At 40.0% G+C, this 27,777-nt stretch overlaps 1 protein-coding gene across 2 annotated transcripts in view; it reads right to left on the reverse strand.

Annotated features, from left to right (window-relative positions):
• Positions 1–27,777, reverse strand: part of tox2 (TOX high mobility group box family member 2) — a 206,171-nt gene that overhangs the window by 121,335 nt on the left and 57,059 nt on the right. For both annotated transcript variants that reach the window (XM_079579282.1, XM_079579283.1), the window contains exon 2: positions 13,732–13,824. In XM_079579282.1, the coding sequence (XP_079435408.1) occupies positions 13,732–13,824 (93 nt within the window). The remainder of the gene's footprint in view (positions 1–13,731; positions 13,825–27,777) is intronic.

Here is a 27,777-nt window from a genome sequence, read left to right on the forward strand (position 1 = left end):
TTCACGCTGTATTTCAGGCTCGGATGTTAATGCCCCTGGACATGTCTACCTTCCTGTTAAAAGCAACTCACAAACCGAATTGCAATGCCTGTCAGGAAAAAGAAAAAAAGATGATGATTCAACCCATCCCAAAATACAGTTATTCTGAATGAATAAAACAGACTCCTATAATGCGCCACTGGGGGGGAAAAAAGAAACAAAAAACATTTTTCCCGTATCCCAAAACCATGCATTTAAATCTAAAAGCAGCGCTACAGCCATGCAGTCCCCATCTGTTTTGACCAATGGGCCTCGGAATAATTTGCTTCTTTCATTCACTGCCATGCTAGCTCCGCCAGACTATCCGAGCAGGCAGAATTTTCTATTACCAATCTAATTGCGCATTCCAGCCTGACAAGAGCTCATTAAACCTTAATTATACACATGTTGTTTTCTACAAACATCTCCATTTGGGTCTCTCTAGCTCGTAATTGTTCAGCAGGGACAACCGGTTGAGATTTCGCAGATTGCAAGTGAATAAAGCAAAAGGGAGAGAAGGCAGCGAAATAGAATGGGGAGAGGGGAAGGAGGGGAAAAAAAAGATGCAGAAAGATGCAGAGAGAGAGAGAGACAGAGAGAGAAAGAGTGGAGGAAATAAAGAGAGGGGAGTGAAATGATGGAAAGAGAAAGAGGAGTAGAATGAGAAAAATGCAAAATGATGGGGAGAGAGAGAGAGAGAGAGAGAGTAGAAGTAGGTCATGTCTCTCCATAAACAAGGCATGGTTTCTAAAATAATATACCCATCCAGTGGAAGTAATGCCAAACAAGTGAGCGAATGTGGAGCTCATGTAATATTTACAAAGCACTAATACATAGAAGGTGGGTCCCCCCCTCCCTGCACAAAAGCTGAAGGATTCTTTTTTTTCTTTTTCATATACCATTTTGAATTTCACAGAGCCACGGTGAAATATGTCAGAGGGACGGGCGACGGGGAGGATGGCGGTGCTATTTTGTGATGCTAAATATGCATTTTAACTATTTAATACAGTGATGAAACGACACAGTCAGAGATCATTGGCGAGGGCTGGGGTTTTATTGATGAGGTACAAATTCGAAAGGGGGAAAAAAAATGTATTCGAAGAACTGTAAGAATGGCTTTGTGTTTGTTTGTGTTTTGGATTTCCGCTCTTTGATCTCCCGCCTCTCAGACCTCATCCTTTTTTTTTCTAGTTCTTTTGCTGAGGTTTTCTCTCATATTCACTCACATTTGCAGTGCAGCTTCAATCCTGAGCGTCGGGCGCACATGTGATGCCGTGACTGTGGAGAATTAGCATTTAGATATTTGTAAGGTCAGGGAGCTTTAGTGCCTGGACGGGCCCAGCATGAGACTTAAGTGCTGGTATATGGGCTTAAGTGTGTGAATGGTGGTCAGACACGGCCACAGGCACAGATAGGAAGGCATTTATCTGTCAGTGTGCCCGAGGGCAGCGGTGATGAAATGTGTTAATGAAACTGGTGCTGCAATGTCCGGAACTATTTGCTACGTTTACAATGTATATAGCCTACCTAAGTTTATACGTCTGTTAAGTGGTGACGTCACAGCTCTACTTCCGGGGTCGGAGATGTGTGAGAAACTACAAAAAACTCTTTAATACAACCATCAATATTTCTGAAACTCAACAGGGAGTTAATGAACCTACTTATTTCTCAGACTCATTAGCCAAAAATGCCGCAGCTACTGCTAAAAAATTCTGGTTTAGCAGAGATAAATGCTAACGGCGCAGCAGCTACGCTAACCCCGGAAGAACCGACTTTAGTAAATAATACTTTTTAGCAGTAGGTGCGACAATTCTGGCTAATGTGTCTGAGAAAAATGTATGTTCAGTCACTCACCGTTCAGTTTCACAAATATTGATTGTTGTATTAAAGAGTTTTTAATTTCTTTTTTCTCGCATATTAGCCGGTATGCTAGGACCCGGAAGCGGAAGTCGTGACGTCACACTAAACAAACATATACAGGCAGAATCAAGTCAAATATGCTGTTTGCAAACAAAAATACATACAATTGACTCTGTGCATAAGTTCAAATCAAAACAACGCCACCCAAGAAGTGACTTCCTGTTTCGATCCAGCACGCCAAAATAAAAGCACACAGCTCGTCCAGTAGTTCATTAGTTCAACTTTCTTTCTGCCTAACTATTAACAGACAAAACAATTAAAATGTGTGTATTTAATTATATTCTTGTAATGTTTAAAAGGACCTGCTGAACTAATCAATGAGACGAGCTGTGTGCTTTTATTTTGGCGTGTTGGACCGAAACAGGAAGTCACTTCTTGGGCGGCGTTGTTATACTTTGAAGTTACGCACAGAGTCAATTCAATGTCAGAAATGTAAGTATTATAGAGTTCGGAAATGTGATGTCATATCGCTAAGCATTATGGGATTAGCAGCAATTGTAGAATAATGGCGATTTCAAAAGTTAAAATACTGGAGTTATTGTTCACATTAAAACACTTGGACACCACAGTGTGTTAGATGTATTTGCCAGCAGTAACTCAGCAGTAATGGAGTTGTTCCACAGCTTTTTTCTCCACTTTTTACACTGTTTTTAGCTAATGTTAGTCTATGGAAATGTATGCTAACAGCTGCAAAGATGGCGGATCTCCATGGTAACTGTGGAATTTCCCAAACTCTATTGTCTCAAAATCATCCTGAGACCCCGATTTCAGTGTCCCCCACTTTGGGAACCACTGTTTTCGACCATAATGTTGGTACTTTCAATTAATGTGGACAATAAAAGACATCGAGCAATATCATAACTTTCCAATAAATTCAGATTTAATGCCAGTTTGAATTCAATGTAATGCTTTTTAATCTCTTAACCGAACGCATTTTCTACAGTTTGGCTTTACCCAAATCTAAAAGCCTCTCGACTGGAGAGCAACAGAGTAATGCCTCATTTGAAAGCTAAGGCCTACAAAACTGATCCTAAAATTTCTGTCAAGTTGTCGCCGCGTTTTTGTCTCTCTTTTTTTTGTCGGCATTTGTTGTTTTTTCCGGCACGTTTTTGTTGCACTTTCATCGCTCTTTTGTCACTTTTTTGCTGCGTTTTCTCCTCCTTTTTGTGTCGATTTTTCAAGAACTTCATTAAGGCCTTGTTTTGGCACAATGAATTCATAACTTAAATTAATTGTATTCATATAACTTAAACATGGGTGATTCTCCCAGTTTTCAAACAGTGAAAAGAAGAGCTGGTGGATTTTAAACATTATAAGCTTCTGTCTTGCTTCATGAATTCATTACATATATGCTTTGTGGACTTAGCCTTGATTTAGACCATTCATCCCACAGATGCAGCCGCCAGTTTTGTTTGTTTCTTTTTCAAATATATCCTATGGTGTCACAAATAAATTCACTCTACAGCAAGAAAATAAGTCAGGTATCCCCGGATATAACCAAGACACAATGACCTACTTCCTTCTCTAACTTTTTCCCGTCATTTCTCAATATATTGAGATGTTTGCCACTGAGCTGAGGGGACACCAGAAGCAAAAACTCTAATATAAATCAGATTTGACTGTGACCTTGTTCACCATCCTTTGTTACAAATTAGTGATATCGCGCAATTATGCTACAACAGCCCTTGCCAAAACCGTCTACTCAAACACTGATGTGAGCTGAGATGACTGTAATGAACACGAAACAGGAAAACGAGTCCCGCAAATATAAAACCTCAGCAGAGCAGACTAATCATCAATTCCAAGCTGCTAAAAAAAATCCTGTAGTGAACCTGTGTGTACAGCGCGTGTGTGTGCTTTATTTGTTACACCTCTGCATTAATAGGCAGACTCCTAGATATTCACCACTGAAAAGCACTCATGCAATATTAATACGGCACAAAATATGGAAAACCCCCCATACCCCGGCTCCCTCCATAGTAATTGACTATGCGAGGCTTGGAGAAAGGGTGCGAGACAAAAGAGCGAGGGGGGGGGGGGCAGGAGGAGAGGACAATAGATGTAGGTATAAAGACAGGGTCCTGAAACACTCACGTCAAGTGCGGAGGTTCTGAACCATCGGCCCGTGTATCACTGCCAGCGCTCGGGGAGGAACAACAATAACAGGTGGATGACAGGAACAACAAAGTCCACGCGGTTCAAATCTGACATCCTATAGGGGCGGAAATACCTCTGAAGAAGCCAAATACCGCACAAGAGTAAGAGAATACTGAGTGAAAAAGGAACTAAAAGTACTTTGGTCGTAATAATGGTCATGCCTGTCTAATTATAAAGCATTTGTATCAATTTCAAACATTTACATACTATGGCATTTCTGTTCAAGTGACCCTGAAAAGTGACCCTGTAAGTTGTGAAATGTGCCAAGAAACTCATCCCTGTGAAGAAGAAAGGAAGGGACTATACAGAGTTTAAAAATGTTAAAACTAAGTATCTTCCTCCCCCTACATGTTCCAGCCATGTCCTAATATGTAGAATGAGCCCAGACCTGTTCACCACAACTGCCTCTAAAATCCTGCACTGTCACTCAAAAAGTTGTTACTTCGGGTCCGAATTGCCGTCATGCACGAGCTTAATATAGGAGCTGCAGTTACACGTATGACCTGAGGTGGCAGCAGTGAGCATAAAATGGCTAACTTGCAGCTAGCCCCTTTAAGTGGTTTCCGCTTTCATTGTTTGGAATAGAAAATAATAAGGTAGATCCGGCCTCTTGTCTTAACCGAGCACATTTTCCCCTGTTTAGCTTTACCCAAATCTAAAAGCTTCTTGGCCAGCTTCTATAGGCCAGTGTAATGCCTTTTTTTCTCTTGCTGCTGCTTCCTTGTCGTTTTTGACTCTTTTTACTGTATTTTTTAAACCATTTCCTGACAATTTTGGACTGTTTTTTGACTTACCCTTTAAGACCCTTTTTGGTTTCTACTTTGACCCTTTTTTGCGCTTTTTAGTTGTTTTTTAATTTGCTTGCCGCTTTTTGTCGTTTTTTTGTCACATTTCTGTAACTCTTTTGTGGCTTTTTTGGTGTAGCTTTTTCATTGCTGTTTTGTCACTCTAATGATGCTTTCTGTGCTGCTTTTTCATCACATATTTTGGCTCCTTTTTCAAGAAGCTTTTAGATTTGGGTAGCGCCAAATTGGATCAAATGTGCTCGGTTCATGTGGGGGTTAATAAGTTAAAGCAAAACAAACTTTTCAACGAACGTCAACACAAACATAACAGATGGGAAACTACCTGGACGTAATGCAGGTTTTATGTTTTAATACTGAAAAAAGGCCGGAACATTGATCTTAAAGAAGAACTAAGTAACTTGTTTACCTTAATTAATCCTTTCCGTCGACCCTCTGGGGGTAATCCAAGTGTTAATGCACCCTGCACCGGGTCGGAGGCGCAATACACACTAATAGAATCACAAAGAAGAAGCTAACAGGCTAACGGGCAAAGCTAACTGCGGGCTAGCGCCACTTAAACAGTATTTACAGCCAAGTCTGAATGGAAAAAATCATCTCCATTGTGTAATTGGATGTACAATATCCCTCTGTCCCTTTGTATTTTCTGTCAGTGTAGTATTTACTCTCACGGACAATTAATAGGTTAAAAAAAAAAAAACATGCTACGACACCTGCAGTGCCGCTTATGGCCTCTAGGGGCATGAGTTACTTAGTTCTGCTTTAAAGGAGAAGCAGGGGAGCACTCAGGTACATTTCTTGAATGTGGGTTATAGCTCTGTTTTAAAATCCCTGCTCTAAAGGCAAATTATGATCATATAATTGGGTTGTTTTTCTGTAAAAAAAAAAAGAAAAAAAAGAAAAATACAACTTCAAAGTCTCAACGAAATGAGGAGAAATAGATCAGAATCTTGAAGTGAGTTAGAAAAAGTACAAATAATCTCACGAGTAGCTTTTTTGTCCCTTCTCGGATACTACAAGTACAAAAGAAGGCAATTTAGTGCACTTTCAAACCCACTACTCTGTGGCTTTTACAGTAATAAGACGTACACTGACCTTGTGCCAAAGACCAACGCCATACATTCACTCCGCAGCCTCTAATACAACCCAAATTGCCGGGGGGGGGAAAAAGGGGTCACGCGGGTCACACAACCTTGGCGCTGACAATTAGAAAAATGAACTGTAGGCATTTAGAGCCGTAACAGACGCACAAAGAGAAAAAGAAAACGGCAAAGGTTGCGGGGGCAGTGGGGCTGCGGGCAGAGGGTGGGAAGGTGGTGGGGGCAGGGGAGGGCAGGCAGCGCACCTTGACAGGATGCACACTCACGAGGTGAAGACACAGAGCAAGGGAGTGAGGTTAGTCTGGCAGACAGAGAGAGAGAGAGAGAGAGGGAAGAAAAAAAAATAGAAAGACGTATCGCTGTGGTGGTTGGTGTTGGCGGTGGGGGCTGCTGCGGAAGTGCCGAACCCACTTTTAACTGAACCTGGTGCTGCTGAGGGAGACAGAGATAGAGATCACAAGGAGGAGGGGAGGAAGCGAGGAGGGAGGGGTGGGTGAGGAAAGGGTGTGAGGTACTGGGAGGATGGGGTGAGGGAAGGGAGGACAGAGGGAGATGACACTATGGGCCTTTGCAATTACTTCAATTTTTCCCGAATAATTGTTATTATTACAACCAACAATTACAAAAGGGAAAAAAAAAAGGACTTCTGCCAACAAACGTGGGCGTCTTGCACTTGGGCTTCTCTATTTACTTTATTTTTTACTATTAACACTATTCATTTTCTGGTTTCGGCATGATCACACACAGTTTAGCGAAGATTGATGTGATTTAACATAGTTTGACGATATTTTAGACCCCGTTTAGTCCTGATTTACTGTTGATGTAAGCCTGGTACATGGAAGGTGTGATATTTTACGAGGTGGTACAAGTTTAAAGGTGCATTACGCAACTTTTATCACGTGGGAAAGTTGATATTTGTGTGTATTTTACCTTGTAGTGACCCAGCGGCTGTATGAGTGGTCAGCCTGGCACCTTTACTCTCCATCACAGCAATCTCTAGGACGCTACAGGATCAATTGTTTGAAAGGTTTTCACTGCTGACGTGCCTGCACCGAAGCGCCGAAGAGACCACTGTGATCGAAAGGCGCCATGCTGACCGCTCATACAGCTGCTGGGTCACCACAAGGTCACGGACAAATAGCAACTTTTTTTTTGCGCAAAAAAAGATGCATAATGCACCTTTAAGAACTGCATACTGCTGTAAAGTAGCAAGAATGTATCACTACATAATAAGCATTCACTCATGTGCAAAATGAGGAGCACAAACTAAAATGGATAAGCAGCAGTAGGGGAGTAGGGATGTCACAATTCTTATGTTTTGAATTTATTCTGAGGGAAATAAAACGTAGATTTCACATTAATCGAATTAAGTGAGAAAATACCAAGAATTTCTCCAATGCTTTACAGTGCCTTCTAAATGTTCACCAAAAAAGAGAAACAAGAGGTAGTAAACAACTTGTAAACCTATTGAACATTCAGCCATCTTTTGCCTTTATGCTTTTACCCAATTGTAAAAAAAAAAACCATATAGAGATATTTTCTTTTTTATATTCATGCAGTCCTTATATGAAGAGTTTACTAGTGCTAGGCTATTGCTAGGCTAGCGCATGTCTATGGTAGCTAGTAGCCTGCGTTAAAAACCTCTTCAAAATCATGGGGTTGCCGTATCTGATTTGCAGAAAGCTCCTTTGTGAATTCCACGTGTAGTAATGCCGGCCGCAGGTAAACAAACCACTGTAGATCTGGTAACCTAGCAGATCACTCCGCCGCTGCGTTGCTTACAACCAGGAAGCTGATGCTGCTCAAATATAAGTTCTTTTAAATGCAAAATGGTTCTATTTCAAAAATGATTCAGACACAGACATTTATATGGGAAGTCTGGTGTTATAAGTGATTTGCCTCAGGTGCACTGTGCTCGGGTCAGACTGTTTTTAACGCAGGCTACTAGTTACCATAGACATGCGCTAGCCTAGCACCACTAAACTCTTCAAATATAAGGACTGCATGAATAAAAAAAGAAAAAAAAAATCTCCAGAAATCAACAACACTCTGGATAATTAGGAATTGAGGCCCTATGTCAAAAATCCAGAAATATCCCTTCCCCACAGCAGAGTCATTTATGCATTGTTTTAGTCACACTGCATTCTCTCCTTTACATATCAGATTGGGGCCCAAAGACTGCAATACAGGCTGTGGGTAAGTTATGTGCAACATAATACAACAAATAGCTTGCACATGGTCTTGAAATTTTAAATATCAAATATTTGCAAAAACATACGTAAATAATAGTAGGAAAAAATGCCATCTAAAATTGTGAAGGTGAAGTTATGGATAAGGAAAGGGAGTGTAGGATGGAAGGACCTTGGACTAATGCTGCACCTTGACACGGCTCCTGATAAGTGCGATGGGAAAAGGCTTGTTTTCCTCCTGCATGTTAAGTGTTTTATATTCTTCACGCAGCTTGGAGCTCCACGGTGCTACTGTACTGACACTACGTATCAAGGAAGGGAACAAAAAAACAAGCCCTAGAGAAAAAGCACCTATTATCTGCTACTTTAAAATGATCTCTGATCCCTGTAATGGCATGTGGTGATAAAGGAACACATCAGAAAGTCAAACAGTCAAGATTTTCTTTGAACAGAATCTTTAGAAAAATTCAAGTTGGAGATGGCGCTTTGTTCTCTTTTGGAAATCCTGTATGTTAGTGAAAAGATCTTGTTTTAAATGTACTTTATTTGCAGTTTTAATGCTGATAATGGCCATGCTTTTAAAGATTTTTTTTTCTTTTTTTTTTTTTACATATAAACGATGTGCCTTGGCCTGATTTTGCTTCCACAATAGACACACAGGTTGTATTCAGTGAGCAAAGAACATTTAAATGAGAAGTGAAAGATGCTGCAAGCACCACTGGAAGCACCACCACTTGATTCAAGGTGTTTTGTCACAGTAAATAATTGGAAAGTGTCAAACTTTTACTTTTTACAGTGTGTCTTCACAGTAACAATACATAAGATTATACACCTGGGAGTAAATCCAGGAAAACAGAACATTATTATTATTTTAAACTTCTGATATAGCTGGGAGAAAGGACAAACCCTATCACCTTCAGTTGAGCAGTTGATCATACAGTATTAGCTGCTGTCCCAACTCCTTTTTAGCTCTTACAATACCTCCCATGCATCCCAGTTGCTCATGTTCATTCAACATATTTACACGCTAACAGCACATGTAGGGATGGGTGCCGTTAATGATGCCACTATTGTTGAAAAAAGAAAGTTTAGGTGCTGTGTGGATCCCTGTTGGGTCTCGGGACAGCACTAAAGAAAGTTGCTTTGTTATTTCAGTTTAAATAAATGATAAACATTTTAAAAAGATTGTGCCTGATCTCGTGTTTCTAAACGCAGACTATAGCTACATTAACTACTATAACTTTTTGCACTTTGTAGGAGAACCCTGTGATATCTTGCCACTCCAGACCTGGTGCATTTAAGTGTGTGTCCATGTTATGTAGAGCAGCCTTTTTCCTCCAACCAGACTCCGTGGTCGGCAGGGCAAGTGAGAGGGGTGGTGGGGGAGTGGGAGTGAACATGTGCTTTTGATTGGGTCACATTAATGCAATTATGGCCGAGTGAGTGCGGCAGCGGGACCGGCTGCACATGTCTTTCTCTATGAACACCAGCCTGTTATAGTAAAGGAAGATCACAAGGCAGTGCAATGTAAACGAGGTAAAGAATGTGAGGCTGCCATAGGAGAGCACTGCACTCAGTGCTGTTTGTCATAAACCACCCTCCTCTTTTTTTCATAAGCGACACCCTCTCGCCCGTGGTGCACATCGCACAACTGCTGTGCCCATGGAAGATGACCATCAGACAGCAGCACTATCTTTGTGACAGGCAGAAGATCTGTCCCATAGTCTTATGTGGAAGAAACCATTGTTATTGCTCGGTTTTATAGTTGGAGATCGGTATTTTAAACAAGTATTGTTAAAGGGACTATACAGAGTTTAAAATGTTACAATAATGTATTTTCCTCCCCCTACATGTTCCAGCCATGTCCTAATGTGCATGAATGAGCCCAGACCTGTTCACCACAACGGCCTCTAAAATTATTAACTGTTATTCAAAAAGGTGTTAATTCGGGTCCGAAGTGCCGTCATGCACGAGTTTAATATAGAAGGTGCAGTTACACGTATGACCTGAGATGGCAGTAGTGAGTATAAAATGGCAAACTTGCATCTAGCCCCTTTAAAGTACTGGTATTGAAAAAATAATTAAGCACACATGTGGTATGTTTGTTTTTGGGGGTTTTTTACCACAAAACTCAAGCTGAAAATAAAATACACTATTTTGTGGGCAGATTGCACCTAATTCACCATTTGATATTGCCTGTATTACAGTATTAGAGCTGAAATTCAGATGCTTGGCAAATGTGCACAATATAAGGGTAAGGTGGGAAAAGAAAATGACTCCACAAGCTAATAAATCGATTGCCCCAGCTTTAGGGTACCAATTGGTTTCAATTATGGAAAAGCAGACATTAAAAGCTCAGTTTGCTAAGCCCCCCTCCCCAACACCTCTTTTAAAAGTATAGGAGGACACACAGTCTGACACATCAAGGCAATGTTGCCTATAATTAAAAAGTGTGCACTAACAATATTCCACAGTTCCCTTTCGTCGTCCTTCCCCTCCCTGTGCCTCAGCCCTGGAGCAGTCAGCACATAATTCAAAACGCACATAAAAAGAGGGACATATGAAATTAAATTCACTTCCCTCACTATTGTTCTTTCATTTTCTCTCCTTTGTTACATAAACGCGTAAAAGCAAAGGCAGGCGAGATTGTAATTATGATTTTCACAACGCTAAAAGATTTATTCCCTTTTATTAAAAAATGAAAGAAAAGGTTTGACAAACAAAGTACTCTCCCAGCACTTTGTCAAAGTCAAAGTACTGTCAGCGCTGCAAAGCTAAACTTCAATAAAAGTCATCTTTTTTTCAGGCAGAATCACGAATCAGGAAGAAGTACGTGAAAAAAAAAAAAACAGAACAAGTCAGCTTTGATGTCCTGGTACATCTGCTTTATCACAGGGAAGACATAAAATACTCATATATTTATCCTTCAGGGTCTCTGTGTATTTCTTGTCCGATCAGAGGGGTTTACTGCGAAGCTGGTTTAGACGGTTAGCGGGGTAAGTTTAGCATTAAGCTGGATAACTTTATAGCGAGGTAGATCTCCATGGAAACATACCCTTAGTGGATAACCTGCTCTGGACCAGGTTTAGTTCCCAGCTTAGATCAGAAGACAGCTCTTTGACCAATCAGGGGAGAGAATCCTCCGTTGTGTCACAGTAACTCTGCGGTGCAAGGAGGGAGTGAGGAGCAGAGCGGGACAAGTAGGAAGCACCTTGAGCAGCGGCGACGGCAGTCCTTCATATGAAGGCGCACATGTAGCGACATCGTGCTGTAACTGTGTTTTCCCAATATTTACTAAATCTTTTGGACAGTCCAGTTTCACTTTTAATGGATCCAGACTGTGGAACTCTCTGCCCACTGGTTTAAAACTGCAGACTGACATGAACAGTTTTTACAGAGGTCTGAAACAGTGGCTGAAGTCAAGTCAAAGCTGCACACATGGTAACACTGTATGAAATGTACTAATTATGTGTATTGTTTACCTTTTTAAATATTGTAATCGATTGTGTTTTGTATACTGTATTGCAGGGGTAGGCAACGTCAGTATCTAGCATCGTTAGAGTCAATAATATCGTTTATCGCGATACTTTCCGGCCTCAATATTTCGAACTTCAAATTTGTTATCGTGACAGGCCTACCTGGACAGAACCTCTGGCCCTCAAGATGATTTTGAGAAACATTATGACACAAACCACAAAGTACTTTAACATTTTTAGGGTTAAATGGGAGAAATACTGTCAATACACCCAATTAGGTCATATTATGCACAACTCTAGCATTTGTAGAAAGTGCACTGGGAAAATAATAAGGCAGAAATGACTTGAATTAAGGGATTTAATCTAAAGTTTGAGTAGATTTGGTCTGGTCTTAGATCAGATAAAACATCTTATCGTCAGTGGAACAAGTCATTATTCTCTTACCTCAGATTATATTGTATAATTTCAAGTGAAAAACAAATCTTTTTAAAAGTAAAAGTTCACTTGTCTGATTTCACAGTGGGTTTTATGCTTGTTCCATTGGCATTAGCGTTTGTATCTTTATCTTACATTAGTCCAAACAGACTCAAATTCAACATAAAGAACCTTTATTCAAGCGATTTTAAGTCATTTATCTCATTTAAGATGGTAATTTTTTCCAGTGTATTGCTTTACTTTGGCCTAAAATTGGCGGATTCGGCCCCCGGTGTTTTTACAATGAAAAAAATTGGCCCTCCGTTAAGAAAACTTGCCTACCTCTGCTGTATTGTATTGCGTTTTGTGAAATGTGTAGCCTCCTATGGACAAGTGTTGCAAATTAGCAGTTTTGCTATAACACAAAAAACAATGCATCTGGTTTGTCCAATGCAGTTATGTCCATATCAAATAAACAAATAATGATAAAACTTAGGTAGCTGACGCAGATTGTAAACGAGTACATGAAAAAGACTTGATCCTATAATACTACGAGTGTTGCATTAAAGTTGGAATAAAGATTGTTATGTGTTGCTCAATTCAGACTCGACACTTTCATGGTGCTGTACAATATATTCATTTGTGTCTCTTCCGTGATTGGCCGCTTGTTTCACATGAATGCCCTCACAAATCGCACTTTATAGTACCACTTATCCAAAAGTTTGTCAGCCTGGGTTACAGGAACAAATGCAGGTTAAGTTCAACCAGCTTGGTAGTACAGCCCTAAGGCAGGGGTAGGCAAGTTTGTGTCATGGAGGGCCGATTTTCTTCATTGCCAAAACCCCAAGGGCTGAAATTCACAATTTTTTGCCCAAAGTAAATCACCTTTTCTCTACGCATATATAAGTTTTGCTCATAATATATGACCTAGTGGGGTGTTTTGCTGGGAAATGTGAAAATATTGACAGTATTTCCCACATTTCATAGTCCTTTTCACGTATTTGGTCTTTGATTTATTAATAAATGTTTCTTCTAAATTCTCTTGGGGGCCAAAGGTTTTATGCTGGAGGGCCGAATTTGGCCCCCGGGCCTGACGTTGCCTACCCCTGCCCTAAAGAGTTAATATTCAGATATATATACCCTAGCCCTGTGCAAAAACAAAGATTTGGCTTTGATAAAACCCATTCAATTTCAAAACATAAAACTAGATTTACCAAACTTACCACCATAGCAGGACTTCCAGATCAGCCAAAAACACACATTCCTCCTTCTTCACCGCTATGACTATCATCCTCTGTCTTCGGCAACTATTACTAAAGCTACACACAACAAGTCTAGTTACCTACTTTCCTTTCCTACTTTCACAATAGCGTAAAGACAGTGCCCTGTCATCACTTGGCACAGACCACACTACCCACCACCACTCCGGGCTCCTCTGTCGGGAAACTTGTGACCCAAATTTAGATTTAAAAAAAAAAAAAGAAAAAAAGAAGAACAACGCAAGGTTAACGACAGAGAAGTGCCGTCTGGTCAAGAGGAGTCGAGCAATCTTCAACTGAGAGAGAGACGAGGCTTCACGGTGCGGCTACTGTACGTGAAGTGATGGTAATTAGACAGGGGTGAAAAGGGCAAAAGAAAGATTGATGGTTCTTACCCCAGTAGAGGGCAGTCTCTTGCCGTCAGGGTTTGGGCGCATGGGCAGAGAGCTGTAGAGTCGCACTCCTCGTTCTGCTGCGGCGTATCTGTTCTGTACGAGCACAAGGAAGAGAGAGTGAGGTTAGACTTTTCGGTTCGTGCGCACAGGTCTGCAGCAGGATTTCAAAGGGCGCATTTGGCAACTTTATTTGCATTACTCTCGTACTTAGCATCGGTATTGCATTAGAGCTCAAAACACAAGTATGAAAGGCAGGTAGTTCAGCCTGTGCATGCAAATCAGCTCTGAGACCAGCAGATATTCATGGATTGAAGTGAAGCAGTTTAAAAAAAGGTTGAAATATAAATCTGCTGCTTTGTATTGAAGAAGGTTTGAGCATTGAAATTACATGACAGAGGAGGAGGGCACCGCTTCATGACATCAGCTGGTGGAACAGAGCATTTAGAGAAGTACATGGACATTCAGAGCAGGGGGAAGGCAAGTTTGTGTCATGGAGGGACGATTTTCTTCACCCCCAAAACAACCTAAAAAAAAAATAGCCAGGGAATTTGTATCTGGGCAGTATTTTACGCATTTTAAAGAAGAACTAAGTAGTTGTTTACCTTAATAAATCCTTTTCGTAGTCCTTGGGGTAATACAAGTGTTAATGGGGTGACTGGGTATTTCATCTCCCCTGGTGTCTCTGTCCAGAAAAAACACCCTTGTAATTTTCCCTGCACCGGGTTCGAGGCACAATACACACTAATGGAATCACGATGAAGAAGCTAACAGGCTAACGGGCAAAGCTAACTGCGGGCTAGCGCTACTTAAACAGAATTTACAGCCAAGCTCTAGTGAAAAAATAATATTATCATCATATGCCCCTAGAGGCCATAAGCACCACTGCAGGTGTCACAGCATGTTGCGTGTTTTTTACTCATTGTCCGTGAGAGTAAATACTACGCTGACAGAAAAGACCAAGGGAGAGAGGGATATTGTACATTGTGCCACAACCCAATGACACAAGGGAGATCATTTTTTTCACTCAAACTTGGCAGTAAATACTGCTAAAGTGGTGCTAGCCCGCATTTAGCTTTGCCTGTTAGCATGTTAGCTTCTTCTTCCTGATTGGGTCTGTATTAGTGTGTATTGGGTCTCCGGGTTGTATCAGGGAAAGCTGCAAGTGTGGTTTTCTGGCCAGAGACACCAGGGGGAGATGAAAGACCCCCCCCAATCATCCCATTAACACTTGTATTCGAGGGACTACGGAAAGGATTTACTAAGGTAAACAAGTTACTTAGTTCTGCTTTAAGTTGCAGGTATTTCATGTCTGATTTGTGTAATAATATTCATCTAAATCAGATCGAGGGCCAGAGGTTCAATGCCGGAGCGGAGGGTCGGATTTGTTGCCCTGGGGCCTGACATCAACTGAGGTACAAACTCATCCTTAAATTTCCCAACACATTCTCAACATCCCCGTTCTTCAGGTGTGAGTTTATGAACATGCTTCACAGCTTTCAGGGAGCAAAACTAGAACGACTAGTTCTCGATCGAGCCTACAAAAACATAGAGCACAGCGCACTGTTCTGGCCTTTAGGAAAGTTGCATCTTACTGGGATTTTGAATATTTCCGACACCTTCAAAATACTGGCATATACTGTAGTTATATTGATTGCAGGAGTCTGACTATACATCCTCACAAGAACAAATGTGTGCCATAATTCATGAACAAAAGAAAAAGAAGACATTTTTTTCCACCATTTGTACTATTCATCCCTGCCATTTTCTTTTCGTATGCGCTACCACTCGCGCTTTGACATCTGCGTATGTCACTGACGAACTTATTGCACCGAGTCGTGGTATAAAAATAGCTCTGTTGTGGACACTGATTGTGTTTACCCGTGTTGTTAGCGCGATACATTTTCCCTGAGTGAGACGGAGTGTGCATCGGCTGCCATGTTGAATCACATCTCCTCATGGTGATGTAGCACACATAATAACTGGATGAGGTTGGCTCGGCTCTGCAGCGGCACTAATGGAACTAAGCTCTTGTGTTTGGTGTTCAGTGGCGCTGGCTTGTACGGCGAGTGCACTTTTCCTTTACATTACTGATAATTACAACAGAGGCTTTTCAGACTTGTTCTTTATTGATTTATAGACTGGAACTAAAACCGTGAGCATTGTTTTTCTAGTGGTAAAAGAGAAATCGACATTAATTAGCCTAAAATATAAAATACAGGGGTCAACAAAGTGCGGCCTGCGGGCCAAATGTGGCCCTTGAACCGGTTCTTCGTGGCCCTCAAGCTTCTTGTTGAATTGGCACAGGAATGATAGTTTTAACATTTGAATAATACCGCACAATTAACCTCATAACCCACACCGGAACCTAGCAGTTTGGCTTTACCCAAATCTAAAAGCTATAGCGACAAAAATGAGGATGGAATTGCAACAAAAATGTGACAAAAGAGCGACATAAACATGCCGGAAAAGCAACAATAACACAACAAAAAAGTAATGAAAAAAGCAACAAGAAAGTAGCAAACAAAGCAGCAACAAAAGAGCGACAAAGACGTGCGAAAAAAGGCAAGGCAACTTTATTTATCCTGCGCATTTCGCACACAAGGCAAATCAATGCGCCAAAGCAACAATAACACAACAAAAATGTGACAAAAACATGGCAAAAAAACGCTGAAAACACAACAAAAAAGAGACATAAAAAGAGACAAAAACAGGACAAAAATGCTTCAAACCGGTGACAAAACCGCGCTAACAACGCAACAAAAATGTTACAATGAGTACATTACTGTCCAGTCCAGAAGTTTTTAGGTTTGGGTAAAGCCGGTTTAGGTGGGGGGTAAGAGGTTAAAGGAACAGGCCGCCATTTTTCCATACTGAGATATGTTCTTGCCTGAGCTTCAACGAGTTGATACGTACCTGTCTGGTCTTTGTATGTGCCCTTAGTCACGCTTTACGACCAAAGATGTTGTTAGCATTTGGCCTCTCCCAGTATATTCTTATGGCTCCAAACGGGGGTGAAGATAAAAGCTACCACACTCTATCACGGGCACGCACGCAGACCAGACAAGTACGCATCAACTCGTCTAAGCTCAGGTAAGAACACATCACAGCATGGTAAAACGGTGGCCTGTTCCTTTAAAAACCTCAAAAAAACAACATTTTATTGAGAGACAGAGCTGGAATAATGGTTCCAAGCCTATAAAGGTGAGATATTGTCACTGTTCACATTCTGTTCCCCCTTGGTTTTGTTTAGCTTTCTTGTTCCAGTGTCTGTTCATGTCCTTATGTTTTATTTGGTCTGCTCTGTCCTTGTGGTTTTGCTTTACTTCTGTATTGACCACTGATCTGTAGCCCTCCATGCAGTACACACTTTAATATGCGTCCCTCGGGGGAAAAAAGGTTGGACACCCCGCTCTGATATTTCATTGGATGTCTTTGGCTTTGATTCCGCTGTGGCAAGTTTCAATAAGCTTCTGCAAAGCCAAAAAGATCCAGTGTTGCTTTCATTCTTCACCAAGACCTTGTATTGATGATTGGAGACTGACCACTGCGCAAAGTCTTTTCCAGCACATCCCGACGATTCTCAACGGGATTAAGATCTGGACTCTGTGGCGGCCAACTGGTTAAATCCAGGTCGAAACTTTTGTGAAGCAGTTGAACTTTAATGAAAGTTTAGGTCTGACTGCCATACAGAAGGAACAACCTCTATAGAAGCCTGCGTCTAGATGTTTTAAAAATGGAAGCAAAGAAATATATATATACACATGAAATATCATCAATTTGAACATTCTCCGCATCACACTTCAACACAATAATATAGGGATAAATAGAGGGCTGTGTGAATAATGATTCGTGAACCCACTGTGCTGCGTGCCTGCCCCTTTTGCTTTGCCATAACCTGTGGAAGCGGCTTTGAAACTCCGGAGTAGCTAATGATTTGCAACAGGTTGTCACTGGCGGGAGGCAGCGGTATAGCTCGGTTGGGGTTCGAGATGTGTCCCACAGAAGCAGCGGGGGGGCGTCCCGTGGCTTCACTTCAAATCCCACTTCTCCTCATTTCCATGTCTCTCCAGGTCCGCATCCAAGCAACTCCGGCTTCACAAACAGTAAACAACACCGCGCACCTTTGTGATGCTGTCACATTTCATCATATGCACTTATCAGATATTTTTGTAACTGAAGTCAGCGGCTTCTTCAGTGGTTCGAAAATAAACGCAGCCATTTTTTCATTATGGTATTCACTTTTAAAAACTCTTTGGACTGTTACCCTATGAATGTATTCACTTTAGTTTACATTAGCAGTTCACCCTCACAGAAAGAAGGCTCCGTGTTTGAGATCCAGGCTGAGTAGTTCTGTTAGCATGTTCTCCCTGTGTCTAGAACACATACACTTGTGTCATTACACACAATTACAGTGCAACTTATTTAGATCCCAAAGTCTAAAAAGGTTTCCTATAAACACGCTTTCATTGTTTTTTGTGTGTTTTTCATGTTTTTTTGTTGTACTTTTGTCACTTTTAAGTCGCTGTTTTGTCGCTTTTTTGTCACTTTTTCATTGCGTATTTGTCGCTTTTTAAATTGTGTTATTGTTGCTTTTCCGGCACGTATTTGTCGCTCTTTTGTTGGGTTTTCTTCCTTGTTTATGTCGCTTAGATTTGGGTCATGCCAAACTCAGTACAGGTGGGGGTTAAGAGGTTAAACAAGTCTCCTGAGATTGCCACCTTCATAATCGCCACTAGATGCCACCAAAAACACGTAATAATTAATTTTGACACTCTCATTGCCGAACTTGTTTTTTTTTTACAGTGCTGAGCTTGGAGCATTTACATTATGGCACTTACTGTATCTACAATCCACTCAGATCGCTTTGTATTCACTTAGCTAGCACTTTCAAACAAGAAATCCTATGAAGGCCTAGACGCATATCCACAGCATCCAGTAAATGTTTAATAAAAGGGGCGGAAAAAAGCACGATTAACAACCAATAATGATTCCTGTGCACATTAACAGTACAAGTGAAACTCGGAAAATTAAAAAGTGCATTGGTTTCTGTAGTTCGGCTTTTACTGTGAAACTGATATATGATAAACTCATTACATGCAAAGTGAGATACTGTATGTGTGGCCTTTAGTTGTTATAATTTTCATTATTATGGTTCAGCTTTAGGGCTGCAACTAACGATTATTTTGGTAATCGATGAATCTACCTATTATTTTTACGATTAATCGATTAATCGCTTGGCTGTGAATGGTGTATGAAAATTGTATTTTTTCATTTATTTTTAATCACATAATGCTAAAGTGGCATCTCTTGAGGACAAGTTGATGGAGTAAACTTAAACTGTGTTGTAAAGTGTTTTTGTAGTGCCAGTTCTGCTTTATTAATTGGATGAGACACAGACAGATATCTATGAAATTTTCAATGTACAAAACTCTACAGACCCTAACTTGAAAAACAAAGTAGGTTTCCATCAAAAATAAAAAAATGTTCATGTAATTTTTGCTCTTTTTAAGTCTGTGTTTACTAGAAAACGATTAATCGATTACTAAAATAGTTGACAACTATTTCAATAATCGATTTGTTGTCGATTAATCGATTAGTTGTTTCAGCCCTACTCAGCTTGATGAGTCTATATCATATATTCGCTTCACATTTTAAGTTGAATTACAGAAATAAATGCAAGTTTCCGAGTTTCACCTTTATTCTGATGCAGCCTGCCCCTGACCTGTGGCACACAATGGAGACGTTGCAGAGTAAGGTTTTGATTTCCTGCTCTCATTATCAAAGGTGCAAACAGATTGCACATATCAACAGCCATCTTGTTGATAGAGTTTGCGTTGTGATGAGACAGCTGTAAACCTGACAGAAAAGAAGCCAAATACTGCTCCAAGTGTTTTTTTTTAACGAGAGAAAAAAAAACATTTTTGCGTTCAGAATTCTCAGAGGGAATAATAGAAAAACTTCACCTAAGATCGAGCCTGGGAGCTGCAATGTTTCTTACACTTGAACTGAAGTTAACTTTATAGACATGAACTGAATGTTGTAGCAATTCAACCTCAAAGAAAATGCATACACAAATACATACACAGCAGCATAAAAACTCCCATAAACCTCCCTTTTCTCTCTTCCTATAAGACCGTTCACTATCACAGCAGAAACCATTACAATCCAAAGTATTTCATCGTCTATTCAATCACCCTCGTCGCTTTCTCCGTAGATACAAACAAACAATTTATTTTCGCCAGCTTTTGATCTGATACTACATCGTTCCCAGGCCTGTTAAGTAACTTGCCAGCATCGCCGTCGATCAACGCGAGCGGCTGGTGGAGCAGCTCTGGCCCCGTCCCGCCGAGGAGCTCGCACAGTAAGTGAATGTTTGATATTTCTCCTATGTGCCAGCGTGCTAATCTGGCCCCGTGGCATGCCATTACGGGGCTAATAACAGCTGTCTGCGGCCTGGAGGGGACAGAGGCCGACCGCGCTACGCTAACTAGCCCTGACAGACTCATTAGGAGAGCTGGCACCCAGAACGGCAACAGCCCAAACTCCTACCGCCCGCAACCCCCCGTCCTCCACCACACTGGAGCACAACAGTTAGCCAAGTGCACACAGCTTTGTTCACCGCACTTGTACTCTTGACACCTTTCGTTTCGGGAACTTCCAACCTTGTCACTGCAGATTTTGTACTTTCACAGTAGGTTTTCTCTGGCGTCGTATTGCGAGTTGTTTTACGATACCTCCTTCGATGGAACGACATGCAGTCGAATTAAAATGTGAAAGGTTGAGATTGGCAAAAGGTATCTTGTGATCTATGATGTGGACACAAAAATGAATCTAGTACTTGGGCTTCTCTGGTTTGTTCATTTTAATTTGTGATCATTTCATTCATACTTAAGTAATGCATTTAAGTTGGTTTTCTGGGATGTGGTTTATGGTAAAATGGACAAAACCTCAGGAGTTGGGATTCGAACCCCCGACCTTCCATGAAACATCACCAGTTAGACACAACTGTGGCCTACTTGGAAGAGCACGTCAAATAATTTACTTTTGAATTACATTGTCTACTCAGAAATGCAACACTACTTGCAATTTTGTAGACATAGATAAAGTTATGCAAGCATTTTTTGTCAATTTAATCCTACAAATAATGACTGAGGTGTTGTAGCAGGGACAGGGAGATGCCATTGGATGCTGAACTGACTCTGAGCAGGGGCGTTAAGGTCAACAAATATTAGATTAAGCAGACGCTGTTTATTCATTCATGTGGTTTTAATAAAGATCAGACCACATTTTATGACCAATTTAGGCAGAAATGTGAGAAATTCCAAACGGTTTACTTAAGGCAGGTGAGACAAAGACTAATTTATAAAGAAAGAAAGAAAGAAAGAAAGAGACTAATGTATAAAGAAAGAAATAGACTAATGTGTAAAGAAAGAAAAAGAGAGTAATGTATAAAGAAAGAGACTTATGTAAAGAAAGAAAGAGACTGATGTATAAAGAAAGATATAGACTAATGTGTAAAGAAAGAAAAAGAGAATAATGTATAAAGAAAGAGACTTACGTAAAAAGAAAGAAAGAGACTGATGTATAAAGAAAGAAAGAAAGAAAGAAAGAGACTAATGTATAAAGAAAGAAATAGACTAATGTGTAAAGAAAGAAAAAAATGTATAAAGAAAGAGACTTATGTAAAGAAAGATATAGACTAATGTGTAAAGAAAGAAAAAGAGAATAATGTATAAAGAAAGAGACTTATGTAAAAAGAAAGAAAGAGACTGATGTAGAAAGAAAGAAAGAAAGAAAGAAAGAAAGAAAGAAAGAAAGAAAGAAAGAAAGAAAGAAAGAAAGAAAGAAAGAAAGAAAGAAAGAAAGAAAGAAAGAAAGAAAGAAAGAAAGAAAGAAAGAAAGAAAGAAAGAAAGAAAGAAAGAAAGAAAGAAAGATCATATTGACTCATTGTCAGGGTGGTTTGCCATCCAGGGGGGTACAAGTTCTCCATTCTCAGGTTGGCTATGTTAATCAATGGGTGGGGTGCATGATATGTGTTCATGCTGTATATAACACTCTGGTTTCCTGTCACTTACGAACAAGCCAAGCAAGCATGGGTGTTGCCCAATACAGAGATAATGCGAAGCCAACATTTGAATTCTACCAAATGGTTGAATTACTTTATCTTGCAAGCTGCCGGAGCACTGCTACCAAACATTGTCAATTTTTACACATCCAAAGTTAGCACACTGCGTTGCTCCGTGGCATCTTTTGCTATGATGCTCTGAACCCCGTCACCTCAGCTTCGCACTTTTCTGGCTGCCGTTACTGCCTCCCATCAAACCAAATGTTGCCAGCCGTTTAACATCCTGCCATGACACCTCTTATAAATCTAGGCCTTTTTCAGTGCCGGCCCGCCCACGCACTTTAAACCAATACCCAAAGGCAAAAGTGATGGCGATCCAACAGTGTCTCAGAGAAACAGGCGAGTTAAAAGGCCTACGTTGTGCAGGTACAGGAAGATACTCGCCGCACGGGTGTTCTCTGTTTGTCTGTTCGTCTGTATCGGTAGCTGTGGGGTCTTTTTGAGCAAAAGAGGGACTTCCCCAGGGCTGACAGCAAAAGCAAACACCGTGTCCCAGCCAATCAGCGCGGACCCAGACGACAGACCATAAACGCGCAGACGGCCAATCGGGTCATGGGATTTAAGGCTTTAACAAAACAGGGAGAGCTACAAGTCAAGACACTATGATGTACAGGGTGAAGGGCAAAATCAATACATTCATTAATATTAAATGTTTGAATTCTCGTATGCAGTTAAAGCACCATTCTTATGAATAAATAATAAGGACATATGGGATTTATGCTGTATGAATCTGACCTATTCCTAATTTCATACAGGATTATATTATCTGCAAAGAAAAATGTCCAATCTTCAACTAACTATTAACTAATTCTCACTGGTAAGACAATAAAGTATAGATGTAAAAGTACAGCTAACATCTGCTATACATTTATTCTCATCAAAAAGAATGACAGATTCCGAAACAAGCTCTCAAATATGAGCCAGATGTTTTTTGATGAAGGTAATATGAAGACGAAGGCAGATCAAACCAAATCAAACTTTATTTATAAAGCGCTTTTAATTTTTAAAACGATCCAAGAAAGGTCGATCGATATCGGGCCAATATTTGGGGATTTTACAATATCGGCAATCGAAATATTGGTTGAAAATATCAGCTGAGCAAAGCGGCTACAATCCAACGCAAAGTACTTTACAGATAAAAGTCAATTGGCTTTTACCTGCCCAACCACATTGAATTAAAAAAAAAAGCGAGGATTGGGGACACTTTGTGATGTAAACTCGTGGATCAGAGTGTTGTGAGCCTTTTAAAAAACAGATTAAAATAGCAGGATAGGCTGAAATATAGGCCTACATGAAGCAAAACAAGAGACGGTGATGCTTTATCTTAAGGGGTGCTCTTCAAAGGGACTATTCAGAGTTTAAAAATGTAAAAAAAAAAAAAAGTATTTTCCTCCCCCTACATGTTCCAACAATGTTCTATTCTGTAGAATGAGCCCAGACCTGTTCACCACAACTGCCTCTAAAATCCTGCAAAAAGGTGTTACTTCGGGGAAGAATTGCGGTCATGCACGAGCTTAATATAGAAGGTGCAGTTACACGTATGACCTGAGGTGGCAGTATTGAGTATAAAATGGCAAACTTGCATCTAGCCCCTTTAAGTATTAATAAGGTATTAATAAGCGTTAGTGATTAATAGGCCATGAATAATATGCTTATTCCTTTACCTACCCTAATACTAATGCTAATTATAATTTAAATCTTAACCCTAATCCCTAACCGTAAATAGATTGCTAATTCTTATTAATACCTTATTAATACTTAATGAGAACCCTTTAATATAAAGCCAGTCCAGCAGTGCAATGTTGAAAAATCATGGATAATTGAGATTTGGCCCATAGGCAAAAACTCTGCAAATTGACTCTAACCCACTAAAAGAACAGAATAGTGTTCTGCCATGTTGTTCCATACATTTATTGGTGCCACTTATTCACCATTTACGTAAACCACATTGACCGTGCATAAAAGATCCTTCAGACCTTTGTTAAATCCATTATATCAACAATTGTACAAAAGCATTACACACTGATGCGATTAATGAATGACATCTAAATGCATGACAGCGTATTTGCTTTGTAACCACTTAACTGCTATACCTCCTTTTCAGACATGCTGGAGCTGAATCAACATTCACTCAAAACATTGGCTTTGGAAACGCCGAACATTACAAGGAGTCATTAGATGTACATTTGACTTTTTATAGAGCGACTGGGAGGCACTGTAAAGCCGGGGGGCACAGCTGTGGGGTTCTATTACCTGTAACATTAGCCCTAGCATGTTATATTATTTACGCAGATCTGGACTTAATGGAACACATGTGCGCCTGTAGCTTACATTCTTCCCAGATTAGCCGAAGCCATGTCCACATCTAACCGTGCCGACCGGCTGGAGGAATGCGCGGCCCACATCGGCTTACGGAGAAACCCTATCAGTCTGGTGTAGATTCAAAGCCACGCCTGTATTTACAGTGTGTGGATGCAGCTTTGTGTTATGTACTTTATGTTCACAATACAGGATGTTTACTGTGCCATGTGTTGCTAATGCACAGATACATTAGCCCGGCCAGTTCAAGATGGGGGCGGGGAATCTCAAAACAAGGGAGACTTTACTTTACTGACTTTAATTTGGCTTTCAGAGTGTACAAAACGACTAGATCTAAAACAAAAACTAAATTGGGACTAATGGACCAAATGAAAATATACATTGGCTTTTGCATCTTCATTTCCAAAGTGGATTTTCAACAAGAAAATAAACTTTGAATAAAAACAGATTTTCTCGAACCTCTGTGATAAGTATTGAGTATTGGTGTGCAAGACATGCCCTATTGTGTCAATTTAGCATATACCAGTTAGTAGTACTCAGTTACATTTACTCAAGTACATGTACATAAAGCCACACCGCGCAGAATTTGACCTGATAAGTAAAATTTAAATACAAGCATTTATTTTATGACAGATATTTTCATCATTGAAAAATACCTCATAAATGCACAGCCAAACATTTATGAGGCTCACCCCTCCTAAAATATGCCTGTAAACTTTACCGGGAGTGGGTACTTCTCCAGCTCGTTTCCATGGAGATGTGATGAAAGACAGTAGGATTTGAGATTCTAACCTGTTAGGATGAAGACCTAACAGGTTAGGTCTTCATCCAAATCCATTCTTTGATTACCCATTGCAGTCAAGGCACTTTGTGTGTTGAGCTAGTTATTAGGAGCATGTTTTGTTTTGCCGGCTAAAGTATAGTTCAAAATGTTACGCAGTGTACCTTTAAAGAGGCTTTACAGCGTTTAAAAATGTCAAAATGATGCATTTTCATCCCCTACATGTTCCAACAATGTCCTAATGTGTAGAATGAGCTCAGACCCGTTCACCTCTAAAATCCTGCACTGTCACTCAAAAAGGTGTTAATTCGGGCACGAGCTTCATATAGACGGTGCAGTTAAACGTATGACCTGAGGCGGCAGTAGTGAGTCTAAAATGGGCAACTTGCATCTAGCCCCTTTCAGTAGTTTTCTCGTGGGATACTTTTTTCCAAAAGCTCTTACAAAATGTGACATGCTCAGTAGTCTCTGATTGTAGGTCTTAGCTTTCAAATGAGGCGTTACTCTGACCTATATGGCTGTGTAACCTCTCCAGTCGAGAAGCTTTTAGATTTGGGTAAAGCTGAACTTGGTTGAGGCAGTGTTTTGAAAAATAGAGCAAGTTTTGGTTTTGACTACTTGATTCTTTTTAGTGATTTCTTTTTATATATTGAGAATATTACACATTTCACATGATTTTCTCTTTTGTTTCTCATAATTGAATCAGACTTTTACATTCAGTTACTCACAGTACTCAAGCAACATACTACTTTTTCAGAGTTAGCGACTGCTTTATAAGGTAATATTATTGTTATGTAAATGCGGTATGTGTTTCGTAGCCAAGCATTTTTCACTGTCACAAAAAGAGCAATGGTCTGCTTATTGAGCGTCTTTGATTCTCATAGGGCTGAATTGCACAGTACTGTATAAGCACTGTAAATTGTACTGTCTGCATAAAAAACCCCACAATGCTCTGATGCTTTCCAACAGCACGTGCAGTCCGACTGTTCTTCCGTTGGCTTTGTGCCTTCTAATAACGCAAACGCTCGAAGACATAGGACTGTCACTACGCTGCACAAACACGTTACATAATACGGGGAGATGGTGGTATTCGAACAGTCAATATCGGAGCGTGAATCATTGTGCTGTGGTTGTGGCTGTAACAAGATGTTCTTTTCGAGTTTGCATATTGTACTGTCATAAATCACTGAGCGACCATACGACTTCTGTTTTTGTTTTTTCATAGACGTGGTACTATAATGCTGGTTATTGATAATTTATTGTGACTTTATTAGTATAAGAATTGATGATGTGGGGTAACTGTTATAGATATTGTTATTATTGCTACTATTGTTGTTGCTGTTGTTATTATCATCATTATATTGATGTTTGGCAATCCATGTCTTATTAACAAACTAAACTGATTCTAGCAACGGTATTGGTGCTGATGATAACAGAAAGGAGAGAAATACATGAATTCTATAATATGTAATAATTCTATAATATGTACACATGTATAGATACAGACGGCATCTCGTCATAGAAGGGGGCGTGGCTTCGCCAAGTGGGAAAATAGAATCTTTATGGAAACACAATTTTCCACAATGTTTAGCCATTTTCTGGTGGAATGTGAACTTATTTACCATATATACATAAAGTCAAGTGTAAATCAGACACATATGGATATTTTCTCACAGCAGATTGTTCAGTAGAAGTGAAAAAACGGCCGTTGTAGCTAGCGCTAGCTAATCGTTGGCATTAGCCCGATGCTAACATGAAGCATCAAGTTAGCATTCTCCGTTATTTATGTATTTATGGGCTGTTGAACCACTTTGCTCCTTTCCATGTCTTTCTATCTTTATTTAGTAGAAAAATATATTCATAATTGAGCATTTGTTAAAGCAGTTTTTGAATAATTAAAGAAAGTTTAGATATTTCTCCAAATTGTTTTCCCCTTTAACTGTTTTGAAACATGACCATTTATGGCTGATTCCAGAGATGCCGTCTGTATCTATTCCACACGCAACATAACCTGTAGTACAGGGCCGGCTGCTCGAGGATAGTCTCCTTCTGGCAGCGGACTCCTAAATCTGGTCTCTTTTAATGCACAGCATAGACACATTTAGCAAAGGGCGGGCCGGTTGCTACCCTCTGGCATCAGGTCGACAAAAAAAAACAAAAAAACTTTATACTAAAAAATTGAATCTGGATACCATGAGCATCAGTCAATCAATGAACCAGTCTGTTATTACTATACATCTCAGGAATAGACATGGGCAATGTTATAGATCAGAATAACACTTATATAAATATATAAATACTGTGTGTGTTGTGATGATAATGATTTTATAATAACAGTAATACAAACATGCTGATATATTGCATGTAGGAATAAATAATTATACACTTGTAATAAAGTGTGCCATTTTGTGAATGTTATTTATTTTATTCTGCTGGACCATTATAGGGGCAAAGGAAGTATGCTGTATGTAAAGGTATAGATCTTGGACAGAAAAGGCATGTACCCTTGTCTCTGTATTTGTTCTTGAACACTGTTTGTACAGTTTTGTTTATGGCTCGAAATAAAATGTTCAATTCAATTCAATAGATTGTCCAAGCATTTCACTGACACTTTAGGGATTCTAATACAAACATTACTCCATTTCCAGTTTAGCAAAATGGGTTGAAAAGAAAGGCGACACGCATATTATTCACATTGATTTACATTACAGACTTTTTTTTTTTTTTTCATTTCTTTTCTCAAAACTTTGTACATAACTTCAGCCCCGGCTTGGTGCTGTAACACCGGCAAACTTATCAAACTATTCCTTCTCCCAGCTC

This window comes from Gobius niger, assembly GCF_951799975.1.
Source record: "Gobius niger genome assembly, chromosome: 20".
Taxonomy (NCBI): domain Eukaryota; kingdom Metazoa; phylum Chordata; class Actinopteri; order Gobiiformes; family Gobiidae; genus Gobius; species Gobius niger.